We start from the raw sequence: 21,798 nt of genomic DNA on the forward strand, positions 1-21,798 counted from the left end.
ACTTCCTGAATTCAGGAGTGATCAGGATGCATTCATATTACAACTGTGATGTCGGAGCAAGATAGTGTCACTTTCACTGATGCTACAGTACTAGCGTAAATGCAATCTGAATGTGGAGTCACATCGTAACCTGACACCAGGGCAAAGCGGAGAAAGACTCCCTGGGGAAGAGTCACACTCTGCTCCACCCCAACTTTAGACAAGATTATTATTGATATAAAGTGGAAACCAATCCGCAGCAACACTAAACCTGGAGTGTACATCTACCCTTAATGCAAGTTCCAGTATCAGGTTAGGTAGCCTTCTTCGCTGTTCCAACTCTAGATGACACATGCAGCTAAAATACCATATACAGCCAAGTATCCCTCCACACAACAATAACTTGCATTTATATAGCGCCTTTAATGTAGTAAAATGTCCCAAGGCGCTTCACAGGAATGATTTTCAAACAAAATTTGATACCGAGCCACATAAGGAAATACAGAACAAAAGGTCACTGATTACAAACCAGATCCCGAAGGCACCAATGTTCCACAAATCACACTTTACTGAAAACTTTAAATGACTTCCTAATTTGAATAATTGATGCCAGTTTAACACTCTCGTGCCTATGACACTTACAACAGGCCTGTACAATATACTATTTATTTGGAGTGTAAATGATGATTTTACAGGCCACTGAAATGATATTTCAAGCAAATGAAAGAACAAAAATAATTTCACATATATGGAATAGAATGCAACAGTCAGCAGGTGCATTCTAATACTGATCTGCTTAAAAGGAGGCCATAGGGATCATTATATTTCAGGAGTACTTCTGCAGGGTCTGTTATTCCCACCTTTGCTCTGAAATAACACTGAAATCATCCATGCAATCTGCTCTATTTAATTACCTGTTTAAATGCCACCAGTGACATTCTGACACAAGGTTATGAAGTTCATTAGTTATAATGTCAAGTGAAAAGAAATGTCCCCGATTAGACTTGTTTTAATATCAGCACTCAGGACTGATACATCCAGTCCCTCGAGCCTGCTCGACCATTCAACGAGATCATGGCTGATCTGTATCCTAACTCCATTTACCCGCCTTGGCTCCATATCCCTTAATACCCTTGACTAGCAGAAATATATCGATCACAGATTTAAAATTATTAATGAGCTAGCACCTACTGCTTTTAGTGAGAAAGAGTTCCACACTTCTACCAGAAGTGTTTCCTAACTTCTCTCCTGAATGGCCTGGCTTTGATTTTATCAAACAGAAGGTTTATTAATTTTGCAGTTTTGAAATGCAATACTGATCTACATGCCGGAGATTCACTTGAAGGTTGTGTTTGGAGCTCCCCTGGTTGCTCAGTGAGTTTATTCAATGAGTAGTTCAGCCGCACAAGGAGGTCCCATATACAGTTGGTGTTGAGTTAGTGGATCTCAGCTGGCACAGCAGTAAAGGCACTAACAGCTCTCAGCACCCCTGGGTTAGGGAGGGAAAAAATACAGCAGAACCCTTCTCCAAAATGCTATCCAGTGAAGCCTGATGGAAGTCCTAGCATCTGGACATCAGGTGAGGAGGGAAGGGAGGGGCGATACGTGGTGGAGAAACGGGGATTTTTTTTTTCTTTTTAAAAAAAAAGTTAAGCTAGGACTATATTTCCACAGAACAGCTCACTTATGATGGCAAGTGTGAAGAGTGCTTTCACTCACCTGCTCAAACTATGGGCCTTCCACACTCAGCATTAAAATTTACTTGGACAAGTGAGATATCCTTTATCATAAAATTGCTGCAGTACAAAATTGACTCCGTATCAGATTTAGTGTAGCAGCACACACTTCTGAGATTGTGGGTTCGAGTCCCATTCCAGGACTTGTGCACATAATCTAGGCTGATATCCGTGCAGTACTGAGGGAGTGCTACACTGTTGAAGGTGCTGTGTTTCAGAACAGAGGTTAAACCGTCTGCCTATTCAGCTGGCCATGAAAGATTCCATGGCATTTTTTGAAAAAGAGTGGGGAGTTCCCTCAGTGTCCTGACTAACATTCATCCCTCACCAAACACCACAAACAGATTATCTGACAATGCATTCATTTGCTACTTGTAAAACTTTGATGTGTACACACTGGCGGTGGCATCTGCCTGCATGACAAGTGACTGCTCTTCAAAAGCAATTATTTTGGATGTGAAGCACATGGGACGACTTGTGGACGTGAAAGGCGCTGCATAAATGTAAGTTCCTTCTTACTCTTAATGTTACTTTAACAAAAGCATAAAACCAACTTATCATAGAATCTTAAAGCACAGAAGGTGGCCATTTGGCCCATTGTGGCTGTGCTGGTTCTTTGAAGAGCTATCCAATTAGTCCCACTCCTCTGCTCTTTCCCCATAGTCATGCAAATTTCTTGTTTTCAAGTATATATTTCTTTCACTAGATATTTTGTTATTCTGCAATCCTTTAGATTGGCCCATCTCTGGATAGATCCAGTATCCCTCAGTGTAGTTCCATGTTCCATGGAAGCCTGGGAGAGATGCTGAATTCTAAACAAGTATCAGAATGAAGTCGACTCCCACAACACAAGATGGCAACACCTCAGCTCTGTACTCCAAAGGGCCCCCTTCATCACACCACCATTCCAGATTTACATCCTTCACCAAGAATTAATTATCCAACAGCACAAATTTGTACTGCTTGAATGTAGCGCACAATTAAAACATTGAATTACAAGAATTTGTTAGTAGAACAAAGAGGAAAATGTGTTTACAATGATAACTAAAGTATAAGGCTTAGGGAAAAAAAACTGCGTCAAGGATGCTTAAATAATGGGGAAGGACTTACCTTCTGCAAAAGACAACAAGAGGAAGCGATAGGAAGGAAAACAGAAAGGGACAGCATGAAATTGACACAGGTTACAAGGAACACAGCAAGATCAACAATTCTAAGTGCTTCACCTGGCAACAATGTGAAGGAAACTTTTATGCGGATTACTTTTTAATGAATGCTCCAATTCTTAACTTGTCAGAACCACTATCTTTACAGATTCATTACCACCTTCTTGCAATTTTTAAAATGGTAAGATTTTCACTATTTCAGAATAATCATGAAAAACAAAACCAGAGAAAAAAATTCCACCATATTCTGGACAAAGTCTTTGGATATTACATCTGCCACCAAAACACATTTTCCCGCATAATAGAACCTCTTGTATCAATGTTATGTTCATCTTGATCAAACTTTAAACTTTATGCTCGCAAAGATAGAGCATCCAATAATGAATATTTTCCTCTCAACAACCAATGATAGCAACAGGCATTTCCACCTCGGTTAACGCTCCCTCACTAACTCAAAATTAAGGCTCAACTGGAGCCTTAGAGAACCACTTTACTGTATCAGAATGGTACTGAATTTGTTCCCATATCCTTCTTGATGCCTTTTTCCCCCAATTAGAGTCCAGTTCCAGGGTAATTCCTTGTGGAACCATATCCACTGGAAGTAGAAATATGACTTCTCAAATTCTCTTTACTTTGTGGGATGTTCATATTATTTGTTCAGTTGTATATGAAAGCAGTTGTGAAATTACAGTGTTCAAATCCATTCCATCATCCTATCCTTTTAGATCTAGGCTCTTAAATGGTTCATTTGGAAAAAAATCTTACGGACAACATGGCTTATTTCTGTTAAGTGTTTAGCAGATTTCAAATGTGCTGCTTATAAACAATACTCCTAGTTTTTAACACATATAATTTTAATAGGATTCTTCCTCCCCACTTTCTGATATAATCAGGACTGGGTGCTCAAGCTACTTGCTGCTACACATCATATTAATATTATAAAAAACCCAAGTACAAGTGAGAAGCAGATGCTTGCTGACACCTATGCTAACTCTGACTTAAGTTATACTCCACAGTTTACAATAAATACACAAAGAATTAAAAGGTTTACCTCCAGAAGGTGTCCTGTTAATGGTCTCCAGAGAATCTCAATACGGTGCATGTTCACCAATCCTGTTTCTAGCAACTTAGCGACAGCAAATAGGGACGGCTCCTAAGAATAAATCAGATATCAACTTCCACATATAGCAATAATTTGTAATTCAGTGAAATATTTGGACGTTAGTGAAATGGACATCCTCAAACTGTATTCCAGGCAGGTGTATCTGAAAAACCACTTCTTTGACAGTAAAAACAGAGGCCCCCTTTTAAACATCTCGATATTCAGTGCTTCGCCACTAAATTCACTGTAACAATGCCATTCCAAAGAATTGCAGAAGTTAAAGTAACAATTATGGCTGTGTTATTTTGGGGATATAGTTTACTCTTAATAATTCAGTCATTTTTTGCACTAAAAAAATTTGAATTGTCCAATAGTTTGAATTAAACATTATAAATTACACAGTAAAGTTGGAATTTAGTGCTTAAGAAGAAAATGTGAATTAAGTCAAAGAAATAGTTCTTCAGATATGACTGTATTCCTATACTTTGAAGTGTAATAATTCAGGTTCCTCCCTCAATTTTTGTAATGCCAGAACATGGTCACCTGTTGGTATAAAATGAATATATTGTTGTTAGCAGTTAGTGATGATCAGAGCTGTGACATTCTCTTTCGCATTAATATAACTATCAATGAATATCTGGTAAAGATGCTAAACTTGAGGGGGGGGGTACAAGTTACAGGGTCAATTTGATCAGTGAAAGTTAGCAAGAGGCAGCAAACTATGGATTACAAAAAAAAAGTATTTCAGAGTAAGTTTAAAATAAAGAGTCCAGCAAAAAAAATCTAAGTTTGTATGAAAATTTGATTGCTCTTATTTCTTTGTGATCGCGGTCCTGAATTTTCTGTAAATACGACTGATGATTTCCTCTCCCCGTCAGACATTTACAATGTGTTCTGAAAACTATAGTAAAATAGAAACCTCCATGGTGGAAACATTAAAAAAGTTGATTGTTTATACAGTAGTTATCACAAGCTTGAGGTTTCCAGAAGCTATCTTTTGTCCATGATTTGTTCAACAAAACACTCCTCAAATAATTCTGTACATTATCCAAAGATTGTGTTTTCAATAGTTCCAGCTACAATATACTGAAACTAGAATTTGAAAATGGGCATGGTATCTATAAACACAATGAGTCAGCAACGATTGAATTTTTCTATTTGTACCTTGTTGTTCCAAAATGCCATATCCATGGCTTCAGCCGATAAAGAGCACAGAGCATTTATCAAATGATGGAGCGATACATCATCAAGATACCTTTAAAAAAAGATTTAAAACACAAGTTACCAAACTGTTTGCAATATCCCATAATAAAACGACTAATTTTGTTTATTAAGAGACAATTCTCACTGGGAACTCTCGAAAAGTCTTGAAAGTATATTTGAAATCACTGGTAAATCAGTCATGACAGCAGTGGTCAAAACCTAGAGAGGATTAAAACCATAAATAAGTTAGCTATACAATAATATATAGCATGAACAAGGAAGGCTAACAAGCTCGCATAGTGCTATAAAAGCCTGACAGCAGTGTAGCTCTGTATCATGTTCTGAATCCCAAGATTTCTTAAAATCCCTTGAAGCCATTAAATTCCAATTGATATTTTATGCATATAAAGGATCCATTTTAAATATTAGTATAGTTTATAAACTGAAATTGTTTTAAAAATCGAAGTACGGCTTTTGTTTATACTTGAAAACATAGAATTACATAGAATGTACAGCACAGAAACAGGCCATTCAGCCCAACAGGTCCAGGCTGGTGTTTATGCTCCACACGAGCCTCCTGTGACCCTTCTTTCTCTAACCCCATCAACATATCCTTCTATTCCTTTCTCCCTCGTGTGTTTATCCAGTTTTCCCTTAAATGCATCTATGCTCGTGGCCTCAAGTACTCCTTGTGATAGCGAGTTCCACATTCGAACCACACTCTGGGTAAAGAAGTTTCTCCCGAATTCCCTATTGGATTTATTAGTGACTATCTTATATTTATGGCCCCTAGTTCTGGTCTCCCCCACAAGTGGAAACATCTTCTCTACATCTAGCCTATCAAACCCCTTCATAATCTTAGAAACCTCCATCAGGTCACCCCCCAGTCTGCTCTTTTCTAGGGAAAAGAACCCAGCCTGTTTAATCTTTCCTAATAGGTTAAACCTAGTAAATCTTTTTTGCACCTTCTCCAGTGTCTCTATATCCTTTTTATAATATGGAGGCGAGAACTGTTCGCAGTACTCCAAGTATGGTCTAACCAAGTTTAACATAACTTCTCTGCTTTTCAATTCTATCCCTTTAGAAATGAACCCCAGTGCTTGGTTTGCTTTTTATTAATGCCTTATTAATGCCTTATTAATCTGCATCACTACTTCTAGTGATTTGTGTATCTGCACCCCAAGATCCCTTTGCTCCTCTACCCCATTTAGACTCGTATTTTCCAAGGGGTATGTGGCATCCTTATTCTTCCTACCAAAATGTACCACCACACACTTATCAATATTTAAATTAATTTGCCAATTACACATCCATTCTGCAAGTTTATTAATGTCTTCCTGTATTTTGTCGCAGTCCTCCTCAGTATTAACGATACCTCATAATTTGGCATCGTCTGCAACTTTTGAAATAGTACTTCCGATTCCGGAGTCCAAATCATTTATGTAAATGGTAAGCAACAATGGTCCCAGCACTGATCCTTGTGGAATACCACTTCCCACCTTTTGCCAGTCTGAGTAACTATCTTCAAACTCCATTGGCTCTGACCTTAGTCATGAGTCTACCATGCAGTACCTAATCGAAGGCCTTTTAAATATCCCAATATGTTACATCTACTGCATTATCCATTTCTTCAAAGAAATCAGTAAGGTTGGTCAAGCATGACCTTCCCTTTTGAAATCCGAGCTGACTATTCATTATTATATTTTTGGTTTCTAGATGTTTTTCTATTACATCTTTGAGTTAGGATTTCATTATCTTTCCTACCACCGACATTAAGCTAATTGGTCTACAGTTCCCTGGACTTGTTCTATCTCCCTTTTTAAATATAGGAATCACATTAGCTGTTCACCAGTTCTCTGGCACTACTTCCTTTTCTAATGAATGTTTATATATATGGAATAGTGCCTCTGCAACCTCTTCCCTAACTTCTTTTAATGTGCGCAGATGCAATCCATCCGGACCAGGGGTTTTATCCTCTCGAAGTTTGATTAGTTTATCAATTATCTCCCCCTTTCTATCTTAAACATCTTTATGTCTTTTTTGATCTCTTATTCTAATGACATGTCCGCCATGTTAGTCTCCCCGCTTAATATTTCTGCCATTTCGCTGTCATTACCTGTGAGTTTATCGTGTGTATCCCTTAGTGGCCCTATCCGTATCCTGATTTTTGTTTTGTTATTTATGTGTCTGTAGAATGCTTTACTATTTCTTTTTATATTCAGTGATAATTTAATTTCGTAGTTTCTCTTTGCCTTCCTAATTGCTTTTTTGACTTCTTTCCTAACCTTTTCATATTACCCTCTTCATTGTCACCCTCTCCTTTTTTATCTATGTATGACTTTTTCTTTAGTTTCAATTTTGCCCTTATTTCTTTATTCATCCATGGTGTGTCATTACTGGCTAGTTTGTTCTTGCTTTTTGGTGGGATATATTTCTCCTGGACTTTATTGATCACCGTTTTAAAATGTTTCCCATTGCTGTTCTATTTCTGGGTCAGTAAACTTTTCCAGTATGTTTTCCCTAGTTCCATTCTCATCCCCATAAAATTAGCTTTTTTCCAATTTATTACTTTGGTCTTTGTCTTATTTACATCCTTCTCAATCTTTATCTTAAACCATATTATTTTGTGATCGCTATTGCCTAACTGTTCCCCTAAGCTTACTTCTCTTATCTGTTCTGGTTCATTTCCCATTACTAGATCCAGCAGCGCTATCTTGTTGGGCTTTTTACATACAGGGTAAGAAAGGAGTGCTGCACACGTCATATATATGAGAGATGTATATTGGTTCTTCTGTTGTAACATTTTATTTCTGCAAGTGATTTGAAATCTAGGTGAACTTAAATTTCAAACAAAAAAAACCTGTTACTTACTGTGCTGGGTCCTTCAACAGCTCTCCCGGGTTTCAGAGCGCCCCCACTCGCAGGCTTCAAACCCAGAATCCATACAAGATGCTGGGGAAAAGAAAGTCTCATTCAGTTCCTTAATAACTCAAAATTTAAATTATTACTTAATAACATTACCAAACACAAAGATAAAAAATGTAAACAATAAACCAAGTGATCATGCTCTATAACTGTGGTATGTAAAGAATCTTACAACACCAGGTTACAGTCCAACAATTTTATTTGAAAATCACAAGCTTTCAGAGATTACCTCCTTCGTCTCACTCACTTGACGAAGGAGGTAATCTCCGAAAGCTTGTGATTTTCAAATAAAATTGTTGGACTGTAACCCGGTGTTGTAAGATTCTTTACATTTGTCAACCCCAGTCCATCACCGGCATCTCCACATTATAACTGTGGAGCCACACAATTGTTTCTGGAAAGATTTTATTGTAAATCAGGAAATATTAACCCAAAATATATTTTATGCATCCTAAGGCTTCACACAAACTTTGCTGAGACATTTGAAAAGAAATTGGTAAATTGAAATTCAAAGTAAATACCTACATAGCAGCATCAGCTTGAATTGTACGTTTGTCGATGGTCATAACCTATGTGCAGCCAATATAACCTGGTCATACACCACGGGTGCTCCAGAAATCAAAAGCAGTGTGCACGTGCACGAACGCACACAACACGTACAGCGAATCTGAGGCTCAATACTTAATGCATCTCACTCATGCCAACAGGTTAGTATAATGACGACACTGGTGTACCAAAGCACTAGGTCAATCCTGTGACAGAGATTGACTTTTCAAAATCAATTTCCCCAAAGACTAGGAACACTATTATCCAACTAATTTGATCGAAAAATTACACTTCTGTCAGTTTCTAATCATCACAAAATTAGTGCACTTAAATTCTGCTGTTTGAGGTGCAATTTGTTGCCGTACCCTGCAATAAAAAGTCTGTGAAATGTGGCAATATGACCCAGTCTACGGAAAATATTAACTCATTCAAACTCTGAGAAAATTAAAGCTACACACAAATTGTCCTTGAGTTGAAGATAAAGAAACATTATACTCTCATGTCTTTCTATTTTTACATCTCTCAATAATGTGCTAATTGTTGTAAACATTAAACTCACTAAAAAGCTTTCCACTTACATACTGACAAAATCACAATCCCTAAGGTTGTGACTGTCACAGAGTACAGATAATGTGTGCATTAGGTGCTGCTATATATATCAAATACTTTGTGTAAAAAAAAGTCCTGCATCTGATTCCTCCACTTCCTCTAAAACTAACAGTCCCTTTTTAATCTGCATGTGTGTCTCACTCCACCTTTCTTAACCATTAATCTTCCCATTATAACTTTTGAGCAATTTTACATCTCTTGAATAAAGCCACCCGCCTCTCTCATCAGGCACCTCAAATCAATTCAACCCCATCAGTGGGGCAGATCTGTGTCCCTGATTGTCCAGTACTTCTAAATCAAACCTGTTACATGTATGGAACTGTTTAAGTGCTACCGCCTTCATTTTAATTTTTTTTCAATTGCATGAAAAAACATCCTTATATTGGACACATTCTCTTTGCCCTGCAGTGTGAACAGTGAACGCTTTCAAAATGTTGAACAATTGGATGGCTGGTAGCTGTAATTCAAATTGCACTGAATTACAGTTCCACAATGTTGCTAACAAAATCTTGGAGATAAGATGCAGAATATATATTTAACCACAGCAAACTAGCTGTAGAATCCAGAACTATTTTATTTGCCTTGCATGTATGTGGTTTAGCATGGATTAAAATTAGCATTATTTGCATATAATACAGACTTGCATTTAGATAATTGTTGTATGTTTCCCATAAATGCTTCGGGTGCTTCACATAAATTCAGTGCTCCCAGCAGGGAGCCTGCAAAGCCTGCTTTAATGGGAGCAAGGGATTGCTGAATTTACCTTGTAAAGAATTATTTTGAAGTACAGTGACTCTGGTTACATAGGCAAACATGGCAGCCAATTTGGCCACAGCTAGATCCCACAAATAACAACCAGTTAACATGTTTTTGGTGGTTTTGGCTGAGGTGAGAATATTGACTGGGACAACAGGCAAACTCTTCGTTCTTCAAATAGTGTTGAGCCGTTAACATTCCTCTAACCATGGCACCTCGATTTAATGTCTCATCCAAAGGACATCGTTTTGCATTGGCAAGTGAGCCTCACACCTAGATGCACATCATGGTAACTTTTACATGTCATATATACTTTAAGCAAAAAATTAAACAATATAGCCACTGAAGCAAATAGGAGCAGTACAATGCCAATGCATAATGAAATAAAAACCTAATTATTCTAAAACATGATGAAGTGAATTAAGAGGTTTACCGTACCTGTAGAGTGGCCAGAACGAGCTGCCATGATGTTCCAAGCACCGATCCATGACAATGAGCTAAATTTAACAATGTCCGCATGCAATGAATATTCTTTGCAGTCAACTTGAGAGGGAAAGGAAGAAAGGTTTTATTTATGTTAAATTAATGACTGAAATGTACTGTGCCAAAGTAATTTTTCTTTAAACCGAGAAAAAGATACCTCACCATAACAGTGCCTTGGGGCTGAGTAGTAAGCGGCTGACCCACTGCGACCACCTGCTGGTGTGATTCACTCGATGGGCTGATCATCTGCACACTTTGACCCTGAATGGAGTATGCTAGAAAAGGTGAAAACATTGCATGTAGGGGAAATAAGGACCTCATGCATCTTCAAAACATGTGAAATTGTCTAAAATTACCTCAACACAAAACCGTTCACAAATATTACTACAGGTCAAATAATCTGACTTACTGAGTGTTTAAACCGATGTTATCTTGGTATCTTACCTTTCTAAAAAATTATTTTTATATTTTCTTCAACAATTGTCTCCCTTCCTCTCCTGAAGGTATTAACTCCTGCAGGGGGTATGGTCCCACAGGCAGCGACTGTTCTCTGCAACTTCACCCAAGTGATCATTATTCAATTATGAACTTTTAGTGAGTGTGTGTCAGGAGGCTATTCAACAGCAAGAAGCTTTACATTAAAAACTTCAATCCTGTCCCCCTCCAACACCCCGAAGCATGCACCTCCAGCAAGGGTCTCTGGATAGTGGTGAGCAAGAACTCGGGATGATTTTCCCCACCTTAACCCAGGTTGAATGAGAACAACTGCAGTATCTGTACTGCTTCCCCAACTAAGACTGGTCAAACCCTGGGATCCTTCTGGTCTGTATGACTCAGTGCTAAACCAACTGATCCATCAGTGGAGTAATGCCATCTATCTGAAGGAAGTTTACATTGTTTGGAACAGCCCAGGGTTTTTTTTTAAAACAACAGCAACATGTCTGTGTGAAATCTTCCAAATTGATTAAACAAGCATGAGGGAAAACAGGGCAAATTGTAGTCATGTCTTGCAAATTGCAACATTTTAATGAACTTTTATGGAAACTTGGAAACTCAGACTCTTGGCTCACTTTTGTTATAACATGATCATATTTATTCCATTGTACCTAAGTTCAGTAAAATTTAAATACAAAGCCTTCATAGATGCTGCTCATAATAATGAAATCTAGCTACATTCTTATGAAGGCTACTGAGCTGGGCATGTCTGGAGGGGAAGAAGCAACATCATTGCAACAACTTCTTAATTCAATGAGAAAATAGAGTTTTGGCTTTAAATATGCCACAGGAATCCTGAAACAATTGGATTCCTACAAGACAATGTCTACATGAACACAACTATACATGGTTTCAAACAGCTGGACCCAGCTATCTTTGGTGGTCTCCATTCACAGCCAACTCTTTTTTTTTCCCTCAAGTCCCAATACTTCTCAATGAAATCTAATTTATCGAATTGTGTTCCTACCAAATGCTGATATTTACATTATTTTGTCATACTAATATTTTACTACCAGTTTGTCATATCACTCAGATGCCAGTGTGCTCCCTCCCTCAATTTTCTCCCCAACTCTCCCAGGGGCCAGTGTCCTTGTACACAAATCACAGAAAATTAACATCCAGGTACAGCAAGCAATTAGGAAGGTAAATGGTACGTTAGCCTTTATTGTAAGGGGGTTAGAATGTAAGAGTAAGGAAGTCTTGCTGCAATTATACAGGGGTCTGGTGAGACCACACCTGGAATACTGTGTACAGTCTTGGTCTCCTTACCCAAGGAAGGATATACTTGCCTTAGAGGGGGTGGAACGAAGGTTCACTAGAATGATTCCTGGAATGAGAGGGTTGTCCTATGAGGAGAGATTAAGTAGAATGGGCCTATACTCTCTGGAGTTTAGACGAGAGGTGATCTCATTGAAACGTATAAAATTCTTGGAGGGCCTGACAGGGTAGGTGCTGAGAGACTGTTTCCCCTGGCTGGAGAGTCTAGAACCAGGGGTCATAGTCTCAAAATAAGGGGTTGTCCACTTAGGACCGAGATGAGGAAAAATTTCTTCACTCAGAGGGTTGTGAATCTTTGGATTTCTCCATGCCAGAGGGCTGCGGATGCTCAGTTGTTTAGTATATTCAAGATGTGGAGATGCCGGTGATGGACTGGGGTGGACAAATGTAAGGAATCTTACAACACCAGGTTATAGTCCAACAAATTTATTTTAAAATCACAAGCTTTCGGAGATTATCCCCTTCGTCACTCATTCATCTGACGATGGGGATAATCTCCGAAAGCTTGTGATTTTAAAATAAATTTGTTGGACTATAACCGAGTATATTCAAGATTGAGATCGATAGATTTTTGGACACTAAGGGAATCTAGGGATATGGGGATAGGGCGAGAAAGTGGAATTGAAGTAGAAGATCAGCCATGATCTTATTGAATGGCAGAGCAGGCTCAAGGGGCCATATGGCATGGTGTTGTACTCTTATGTTGCTCAAGGGATACTGAGACCAACTGTACTGCCCCCACCACCACCCTAGCTGGTATCAACTGCCTCAGTGCAGAGAGGGGGCCTTTCTTGACTATATGGTTCAGTACCATAACAGGGTGCATTTACTAACTGAATTCAACGCTGTACCTTAAAACTAGCAAATTAAGCAATATCTACACAAAGCTACAGCAATAATAATTACAAGAAGGGTGACTTACTTTACTGCAAAAGATATCATTGATCTTTCTCAGAAGAAAACCACCATATATTGGAGGAAAAATCCAAAATCTCTTTTGTCTAGGAGTTGAGTGAGAACAGGAGTTCACTCCATATAATGCTGCCTGGAGTTGCATTTCTAACAAAACCACTGTATAATATATGGCCTCAGGTAAACTTTAGCAATGTGAAAGTCATTTGGCTATAACCTTTCTCTAAAAATACAAAAAAACACTCTGATCTTGACGTTATCAATTAAATGAAAATCTAAAATCTGCAATATGTGAAAGCTACTCACTTTTATGAAAACCACCAGTACTACTATTCAGAACAGTCAGTGCATAATGTGGAGGCAGGGAAGCCTTGCAAATGGCAGTGATGAAGGCATCTCTTGGCGTAACGAGACTCAATTTGCCACAGAGAGAAGCCATGGTCAATTCGGCTTTCAAGATGTTTTCCGTGGCAGTTTCATCAGTGCTGTAAAAAAAAAACCTTTTTCAAAAAAACTGCGCATATATAAGTATTCAATATTGTAGAGAACAATTTCAAATCCCAACAATGTACACAAGACCAAAAAACTTAAATAGTATTCTAAACCTTCAGCCATTTTACTTCACAACAATGTAACAATGTTCTTTAAGCATCAATTTGGGACTCGATGTAGGACAGTTAATACGCTATACAGCAAAGATGTTATATCCAACTTTTATTGATGATAGGGAGCAAAGTTTGAAGATGCTGGTACAGTCATGCTGTCCCAACAATGAACGCACTTGTTTTCATGCAGACAATTTGGCAGATGGCTCAGTGCCGAAGGATGTATCCTACAACAGTCAAACACATTCGCCGTGCTGAGTATAAAATTCCAATTTTTGCCATTGCCCTTGTATGCTAATACTCTTGTTTATGTCTGGGTTATTTTCTTTCTGTATGACTGTCTAGGGAACATTGGATTTGTTGCTTTTTTTGCTTTTGCATGCTTGTCCAGAGGAGGACAGACTATTAGGATAATTTCTGGAGGTTTGATGCATGATGCCAACTGGTGTCAATACCGTAGGAAACTTAAACCCAAAAACCAAGACAGACGAGAAAAACAAGTTTGATACTCTAATGCCTATTAATCTAACCTACTCCTAAAGAGAGACTGGAGACACTGTCCCAAACATTTAGAAACATGGGCTTAGAAGTTAGTCTGCGCCCCCAGCGCTGTGTGACCAGTGCAGGCTGTTCCACTGCTATGCTTTGCGCCCAAAAACGGGCGTAATGCTTATCAATTTCTACTCCGAGAAGTGTGATGTGAAAAGCAAACAACTTTTAGTTTGGGAAACTGACTGCTGGAATGGCACAGGTTCTGGAGCTTCAGCTACATCATTAAATAAATTTAAAACAGAAATAGACAGTTTCCTAGAAATAAAGGGAATTAGGGGTTACGGGGAGCGGGCAGGAAATTGGACGTGAATTTAGATTTGAGGTTAGGATCAGATCAGCCATGATCTTAATGAATGGCGAAGCAGGCTCGAGGGGCCGATTGACCTACTCCTGCTCCTATTTCTTATGTTCTTGTGTTTATGCAATGCAGCAGGAGAACAAATGCATAGCAAACAACATTTTCATTTATTTGCTCAAAACGTGGTTTGCCCAGAAGGTAAGCTGAGCTAAAGTCCTACAGTTTTGGGAGGATGTGGACTGAAGAAAAATAGTGTGAATGAAGATATGTTTTGTGCTTCCATATATTTTCTGAATAGACCATTCTATACCAATTCTACAAAGAGGTGAAATTGATCACTTTGCACCTTTTGATTATTAGCGTGGGTATTGGTCTCACACAAGATATATAAAATTGCTTAGATTCTGTGGTCCTCTTCTGGCTCAAGAGAGCAAAGGTGCCACTAGGTGCCACTGATCTCAGGATTACTACCAGTGCCACGTGCTAGTGAGTATAGGAACAGGAGAATAGACAGGATGAACGCGTGGCTATAGGGATGGTGTAGGAGGGAGGGATTTAGATTCCTGGGACATTGGGACTGGTTCTGGGGAAGGTGGGACCTGTACAAGCGTGATGGGTTACACCCGAGCAGGACCGGGACCAATGTCCTCGCGGGGATGTTTGCTAGTGCTGTTGGGGAAGGTTTAAACTAGAGTGGCAGGGGGATGGGAACCTGAGCAGGGAGTCAGAAGGGAGTAAAGTTGAGAGCAGCAAGAGAGGGGAAGACCCAGGGGAAATTTACAATACAAATAGTACAAACAGTTGTTCAAGAACAAGTGAAAGGGAAAAGTGTAGAGCAGCAGAAAGAAAGTGTACTTTAGGCACTACAGATAAAGTGAAAAGGAGAAGGCGTACGGCGATTAACCCAGCATCAAAGCTGAAGGTCAGGCTAGGGTGTGTGGCCCAACTAAGAGTTCTATATACAAATGCACGGAGTATAAGGAATAAATTAAATGAACTACAGGTTCAAATTCAAATTGGAGGGTATGACATGATAGCTATTACGGAGACATGGCTGCAGGATGGTCAGGATTGGGAACTAAATATACCGGTTATAAGGTCTACAGGAGAGATAGGGAAAATGGAAGAGGGGGAGGAGTAGCCTTAGTGATTAGAGATGAAGTCACTTCAATGATAAAGGAGGATATAACGAGAGGTAAGCAGCCAACAGAGACCTTATGGGTTGAATTGAGAAATAGGAAAGGATCTAAGACTATAGTGGGAGTTGTATATGGGAGCCCTGGCAGCAGCTCTGAAGTGCAAGATTGTATAAATGCAGAGATTAGACAAGTGTGTAACAAAGGCATAGTGGTCTTAATGGGGGACTTTAACCTTCACATAGATTGGGAAAAGCAGACTAGCAACTGTCAGAAAGGTAGTGAATTTGAGTGTGTTCGGGATAGTTTTCTACAGCAGTATGTCCTAGAGGCAACAAGGAGCCAAGCCGTACTAGATTTAATAATGAGTAATGAACCAGATTTAGTTAACAGCTTAACAGTGCGTGAACATCTATCCAATAGCGATCATAACATGATTGAGTTCAATGTAGTGTTTGAAAGAGAAAAAAGTGAATTAGCTGCTAAGATTCTAGACTTGGGTGAGGCCGACTTCAATGGGATGAGACAGAGACTGTCCACAGTAAACTGGGCAAATCTGTTAATGGGTAAAACGACTGATGATCAGTGGGAAATGTTTAAAGAAACATTTAACGTGATACAGAATCGGTTTATACCCCTAAGGGGCAAGAACTCTACTTGCCAAAAAAACCAGCCGTTGACAACTAAAAAGGCAAGGGACAGCATAAGACATAAGGAAAGGGCATACAAAAAGGCAAAAAATGGCACAGATCCTGGCGAATGGGAAAGATACAAAGATCAACAAAGGGTCACAAAACAGATAGTAAGAGCTACAAAAAGAGTATGAAAAGAAACTTGCAAGGGATATCAAAACCAATATGAAGAACTTTTATAGTTATATTAGGAAAAAGAGGGTGGTCAGGAGCAGTGTTGGCCCCTTAAAAACTGAAAGTGGGGATATTGTCATTGACAATGGGGAAATGGCGGACATGTTGAACAATTAATTTGCGTCAGTATTTACAGTTGAAAAAGAGGATAGCATGCCGGAAATCCCAAGAAAACTAATACTGAATCGGGGACAGGGACTCGATAAAATTAACATAAGTAAAACAACAGTAATGAAGAAAATAATAGCACTAAAGAGTGACTAATCCCCAGGACCAGGGTTTTAAAGGAAGTAGGTGAGCACATTGCAGATGCCCTAACTATAATCTTTCGAAGTTCTCTAGATTCAGGAACTGTCCCTCCAGATTGGAAAATTGCACATGTCACTCCACTTCTTAAGAAAGGAGAGAGGGGGAAACCAGGGAATTATAGTCCAGTTAGCCTAACATCTGTTGTGGGGAAAATGCTGGAGTCTATAATTAAGGATAGGGTGACTGAACACTGAGAATTTTCAGTTAATCAGAGAGAGCCAGCATGGATTTGTGAAAGTAGTCGTGCCTGACAAACCTGATTGAATTTTTTGAAGAGGTGACTGAAGTAGTGGACAGGGGAATGTCAATGGATGTTATTTATATGGACTTCCAGAAGGCATTTGATAAGGTCCCACATAAGAGACTGTTAGCTAAGATAGAAGCCCATGGAATCGAGGGAAAAGTACGGACTTGGTTAGGAGGTTGGCTGAGCGAAAGGCGACAGAGGGTAGGGATAATGGGTAGGTACTCACATTGGCAGGATGTGACTAGTGGAGTCCCGCAGGGATCAGTCTTGGGGCCTCAATTATTCACAATATTTATTAACGACTTAGATGAAGACATAGAAAGTCTCATATCTAAGTTTGCCGATAACACAAAGATTGGTGGCATTGTAAGCAGTGCAGATGAAAACATAAAATTACAAAGCGATATTGATAGATTAGGTGAATGGGCAAAACTGTGGCAAATGGAATTCAATGTGGACAAATGTGAGGTCATCCACTTTGGATCAAAAAAGGATAGAACAGGGTACTTTCTAAAATGGTAAAAAGTTAAAAACAGTGGATGTCCAAAGGGGCTTAGGGGTTCAGGTACATATATCATTGAAGTGTCATGAACAGGTGCAGAAAATAATCAATGAAGCAAATGGAATGCTGGCCTTGATATCTAGAGGACTAGAGTACAAGGGGGCAGAAGTTATGCTGCAGCTATACAAAACCCTGGTTAGACCGCACCTGGAGTACTGAGAGCAGTTCTGGGCACCGCACCTTCGGAAGGACACATTGGCCTTGGAGGGAGTGCAGCGTAGGTTTACTAGAATGATATCCGGATTTCAAGGGTTAAGTTACGAGGAGAGATTACACAAATTGGGGTTGTATTCTCTAGAGTTTAGAAGGTTAAGGGGTGATCTGATCGAAGTTTATAAGATATTAAGGGGAACAGATAGGGTGGATAGAGAGTAACTATTTCCGCTGGTTGGGGATTCTAGGAGTAGAGGGCACAGTCTAAAAATTAGAACCAGACCTTTCAGGAGCGAGATTAGAAAACATTTCTACACACAAAGGGTGGTAGAAGTTTGGAACTCTCTTCCGTAAACGGCAATTGATATTAGCTCAATTGCTAAATTTAAATCTGTGATAGATAGATTTTTGGCAACCAAAGGTATTAAGGGATATGGGCCAAAGGCAGGTATATGGAGTTAGATCACAGATCAGCCATGATCTTAGCAAATGGCAGAGCAGGCTCGAGGGGCTGAATGGCCTACCCCTATGTTCCTAGGTGTTGCACGGAGCCATACAGACCAGAAAGGTCCACGGTTTGGTCCCTCGTCTGTACTGAGTTATCCTATCAGTCAGGGCAGCAATTGAGGGTGGGGGTGGGGGTTGCTAAATCGGCCTCCGAACCTCCAGCTTGTGGAAGGGAAACATCAGCCAACAATCCATCTTGGAGGAGTATTAAGTTGGGGGATGACATCTCATTGTAAAACCTGTCAACATTTAATGTCTAGGCTCACACAACAACACCTTTAATGTAGAAATACTTCCCAAGGCGCTTAAAGGAGCAATTTTCCAATAAAAAAATGACACCGAGTCACATAAGGAGATTTTAGGACAGATGAGAGGTAGGTTTTAAGGAGCGTCTGAAAGGAGAAGTGAGAGGTAGACAGGTGAAGAGCTTTATGAAGGGAATTCCACAGATTAGTGCCGAGGCAGCCGACGGCACAGCCACCAATGGTAGAGCGATTAAAATCAGGGATGCACAAGAGGCAAGAATAGGAGGAGAGCAGAGATCTCGAAGGATTGTACAGCTGGAGGAGCTTACAGAGATCGGGAAGGGCAAGGCAATGGAGGGATTTGAAAACAATAAGAATTCTAAAATCGAGGTGTTACCAGACCGGGAGCCGATGTAGGTCAGAGAGCACAGGGATGATGGGTGAACAGGACTTAGTACAAGTTAGGATGCGGGCAGCGGGGTTTTGGATGAGCTTAAGTTTACGGAGGGTGGAAGATGGAAGGCCGGCCAGGAAAGCATTGGAGTAGTCAAGTCTAGAGGTAACAAAGGCATGGATGAGGGTTTCAGCAGTAGATGAGCTGAGGCGGAGACAGGGACAGGTGATGTTACGGAGGTGGAAGCAGGCGGTCTTGGTGATGGAGCAGATATGTGGTTGGAAGCTCATCTCAAGGTCACATAGGACTCCAAGATTGTGAACGGTCTGGTTCAGCCTCAGACAGTGGCCAGGGAGAGGGATGAACTTGGTGGTTAGGAAATGGAGTCTGTGGCAGGGACTGATGACAATGGCTTCGGTCAGCCCAATATTTAGTTGGAGGAAATTTTTGCTCATCTAGTGAAGAATCGCCATTTGAGGAAGGACACCTAGAACCTGTCTTGGAACCACACTCAAGGATGAATCACTATCCCGAGAAGAGGATGAAAGGCAAGAAGAAAGGTTGAACTGTCAAAAATCTATCCACTTCAGGCCGCTGAGCAATGGCCCATCAACAAGGAGGCAAAGTTAGGTGTTGTGCTTGGGGGAAACACTGGGTGGTTCAAAGCTATCTTTTAACCTCACAGGCACACCACAAGGATGTTTGACATTGGAACAGGAAATATCATACTAGTCTGGTAAGGAGTGGTCTTCTGAGGTGCAATGCTGCGGCAGAGTAAAGGGAACTTTAATCTGCATCTAATTCATCCGATACCTTATCTGGGAGTGTTTAGTGTTAACAATGGATGTTTAGTGTTAACAATAGTGACTACACTTCCAAATCAATTTGTTGCCTGATGCTTTGTTTGTTGACCTCCAGTCGTCTTTGATACTCACTCTTACCAGTCCTCATTTTTTTTTTACTTCCTTTCTAAAGCTTGTATAATTATCAGATTTATTTTGTGTTACGCCCCACCCCTTCCTGGACAGTGATTCATGCAGGTTACAGTTCCACAAGTGCCAGAGGCCCACTGATAACTTGCCCAAATAGCCAATCTTCACGTGCGGGCTTCATCACCGAGTACAACAGATTATCCAATCATGCGGCACACCACACCCGCACCTAATCCTACCCTTACCCAATGTCCACATTCGTGCACTTTTTACCAGAGATCACTGGGTAGCAATTTTCTATTGGGGCTTGTTCTATTCAGTTTGTCACAAACCCCTCAGAGCTAGCATAGAGATCTCAACACTCTGTTGGATTGGAAACCCTTGTCCCAGAGGTGAAAAGACAGTGCGACATTCCATTCAGCCACTCGGTGAACAAGCAATCACAACTAGACTTTCGAAAGATTGATTCTGCTCCTAAATGATGACGTGAAAATTTTTAAAGATTTACAGCCAGTTTAAAAAAACCTTAGATTGTGTATACAAATGGCAACGGTTTTTGCGAACAAACTGCTACAAGCTCAATACTATAAAACCATTCCACTTACGAAGCAAACAGTAATGTGTACTTAATACTATGCTGTGATATTTAACTTCTGCCACTAGAGGCTGTAATTGAGCTATATACATGTTCAAGATGCCTCAGAAATCTTATACAGCAACATTAAATAGATTCTTGCCCTAGGTTAAGGGTTACCTCTATAGTTAGAACTAAGCACAAGTTCCTTCCATAATCTATATAAAGCTATAGATCAACATACAGAGCTGTAACACTTTTGTAGCATTCCGTGGAGCAAGCTCTTTTTATATGAAGCACAGCTATTCTTTCATATCTGTTCCAGTGGCCTGTTGAAGACTAGTGTTGCACAGGCCCTCTCAGCCTACAGTTGGAACAGAAGACCTCGGAGATTGAAAAGGAACATGGAGTGTGGGGAGAGGAAGAGGAGAAATAATCGAAAGAAAACTACACACGTGACCTTGTCGGTTAGATGAGGGGATACGCACAGATTCTCTATCCTGCTGAAAGCAATGAGGGATGAAGTATGCCGACTTAAAGATCTTAGTCCTGAAATTCCTCTGGAGGGCTTCCAGGTGCGGATCTGGGTCAGTGTGGGACTTTCGCCTGCTATATGGATGTGCGCCTGACCCTGTCCCTAAATTCTGGTATTGGGACATTAGCAAATTCTGGGCAGGCAACCATATCATTTTCACACAACTGGAATACCTGCCTCAGCTGCAATATTTTCCAATGTAAGTGGGCTGGCTAAGGATATTAAAATTTTTGAATGCTCTAATTTTGAATTTGATGTGGTAAATCAACCATGGAGCAATTGATTTGTGTAGCAAAACCGGCCGTTGTAATTTCACTAACCCCACTTTCTCCAGGAACGCATGCAAGTATACACTGTGGTTGGGGCAGTGGAGGTGGAAATTGGCAGGAATTCTGACAATGTCACCCAGCCAGTCGCACCTCTTTCAGTGAAGTCCGCACAGACAGCGGATGAAAGAAGCGCCCACTTCTGGCAGAATTTTAAAATCAACGTAAACAGGTAAAGAAAGACCTGTTCGAACCAGACCCTGCCCCAAGATCCTCCACCGCCCACCCAACTTGTGCAATTTATTCAACCACAGAACAGAGGAATTTCAGGGATTTTATTCCCTTTTCACACTCCAGTTTGTTAATGGAAACATGCGCAAAGGTCAGATAACTGATTTTGAAAAATATAGTGTATGTATACTCTCTCAGT

The 21,798-nt window shown here is 40.0% G+C and overlaps 1 protein-coding gene across 6 annotated transcripts in view; it reads right to left on the bottom strand.

Moving 5' to 3' along the window:
* mon2 (MON2 homolog, regulator of endosome-to-Golgi trafficking) overlaps positions 1-21,798 on the bottom strand; it is a 135,276-nt gene that overhangs the window by 36,005 nt on the left and 77,473 nt on the right. For all 6 annotated transcript variants that reach the window (XM_067999377.1, XM_067999375.1, XM_067999376.1 and 3 more), the window contains exons 14-20: positions 13,494-13,672; positions 10,665-10,777; positions 10,458-10,562; positions 8,055-8,135; positions 5,329-5,402; positions 5,145-5,235; positions 3,930-4,031 (exon numbers count right to left, since the gene is read on the bottom strand). In XM_067999377.1, the coding sequence (XP_067855478.1) occupies positions 3,930-4,031; positions 5,145-5,235; positions 5,329-5,402; positions 8,055-8,135; positions 10,458-10,562; positions 10,665-10,777; positions 13,494-13,672 (745 nt within the window). The remainder of the gene's footprint in view (positions 1-3,929; positions 4,032-5,144; positions 5,236-5,328; positions 5,403-8,054; positions 8,136-10,457; positions 10,563-10,664; positions 10,778-13,493; positions 13,673-21,798) is intronic.

Source organism: Heptranchias perlo, chromosome 18 (genome assembly GCF_035084215.1).
Source record: "Heptranchias perlo isolate sHepPer1 chromosome 18, sHepPer1.hap1, whole genome shotgun sequence".
Classification (NCBI taxonomy): Eukaryota; Metazoa; Chordata; class Chondrichthyes; order Hexanchiformes; family Hexanchidae; genus Heptranchias; species Heptranchias perlo.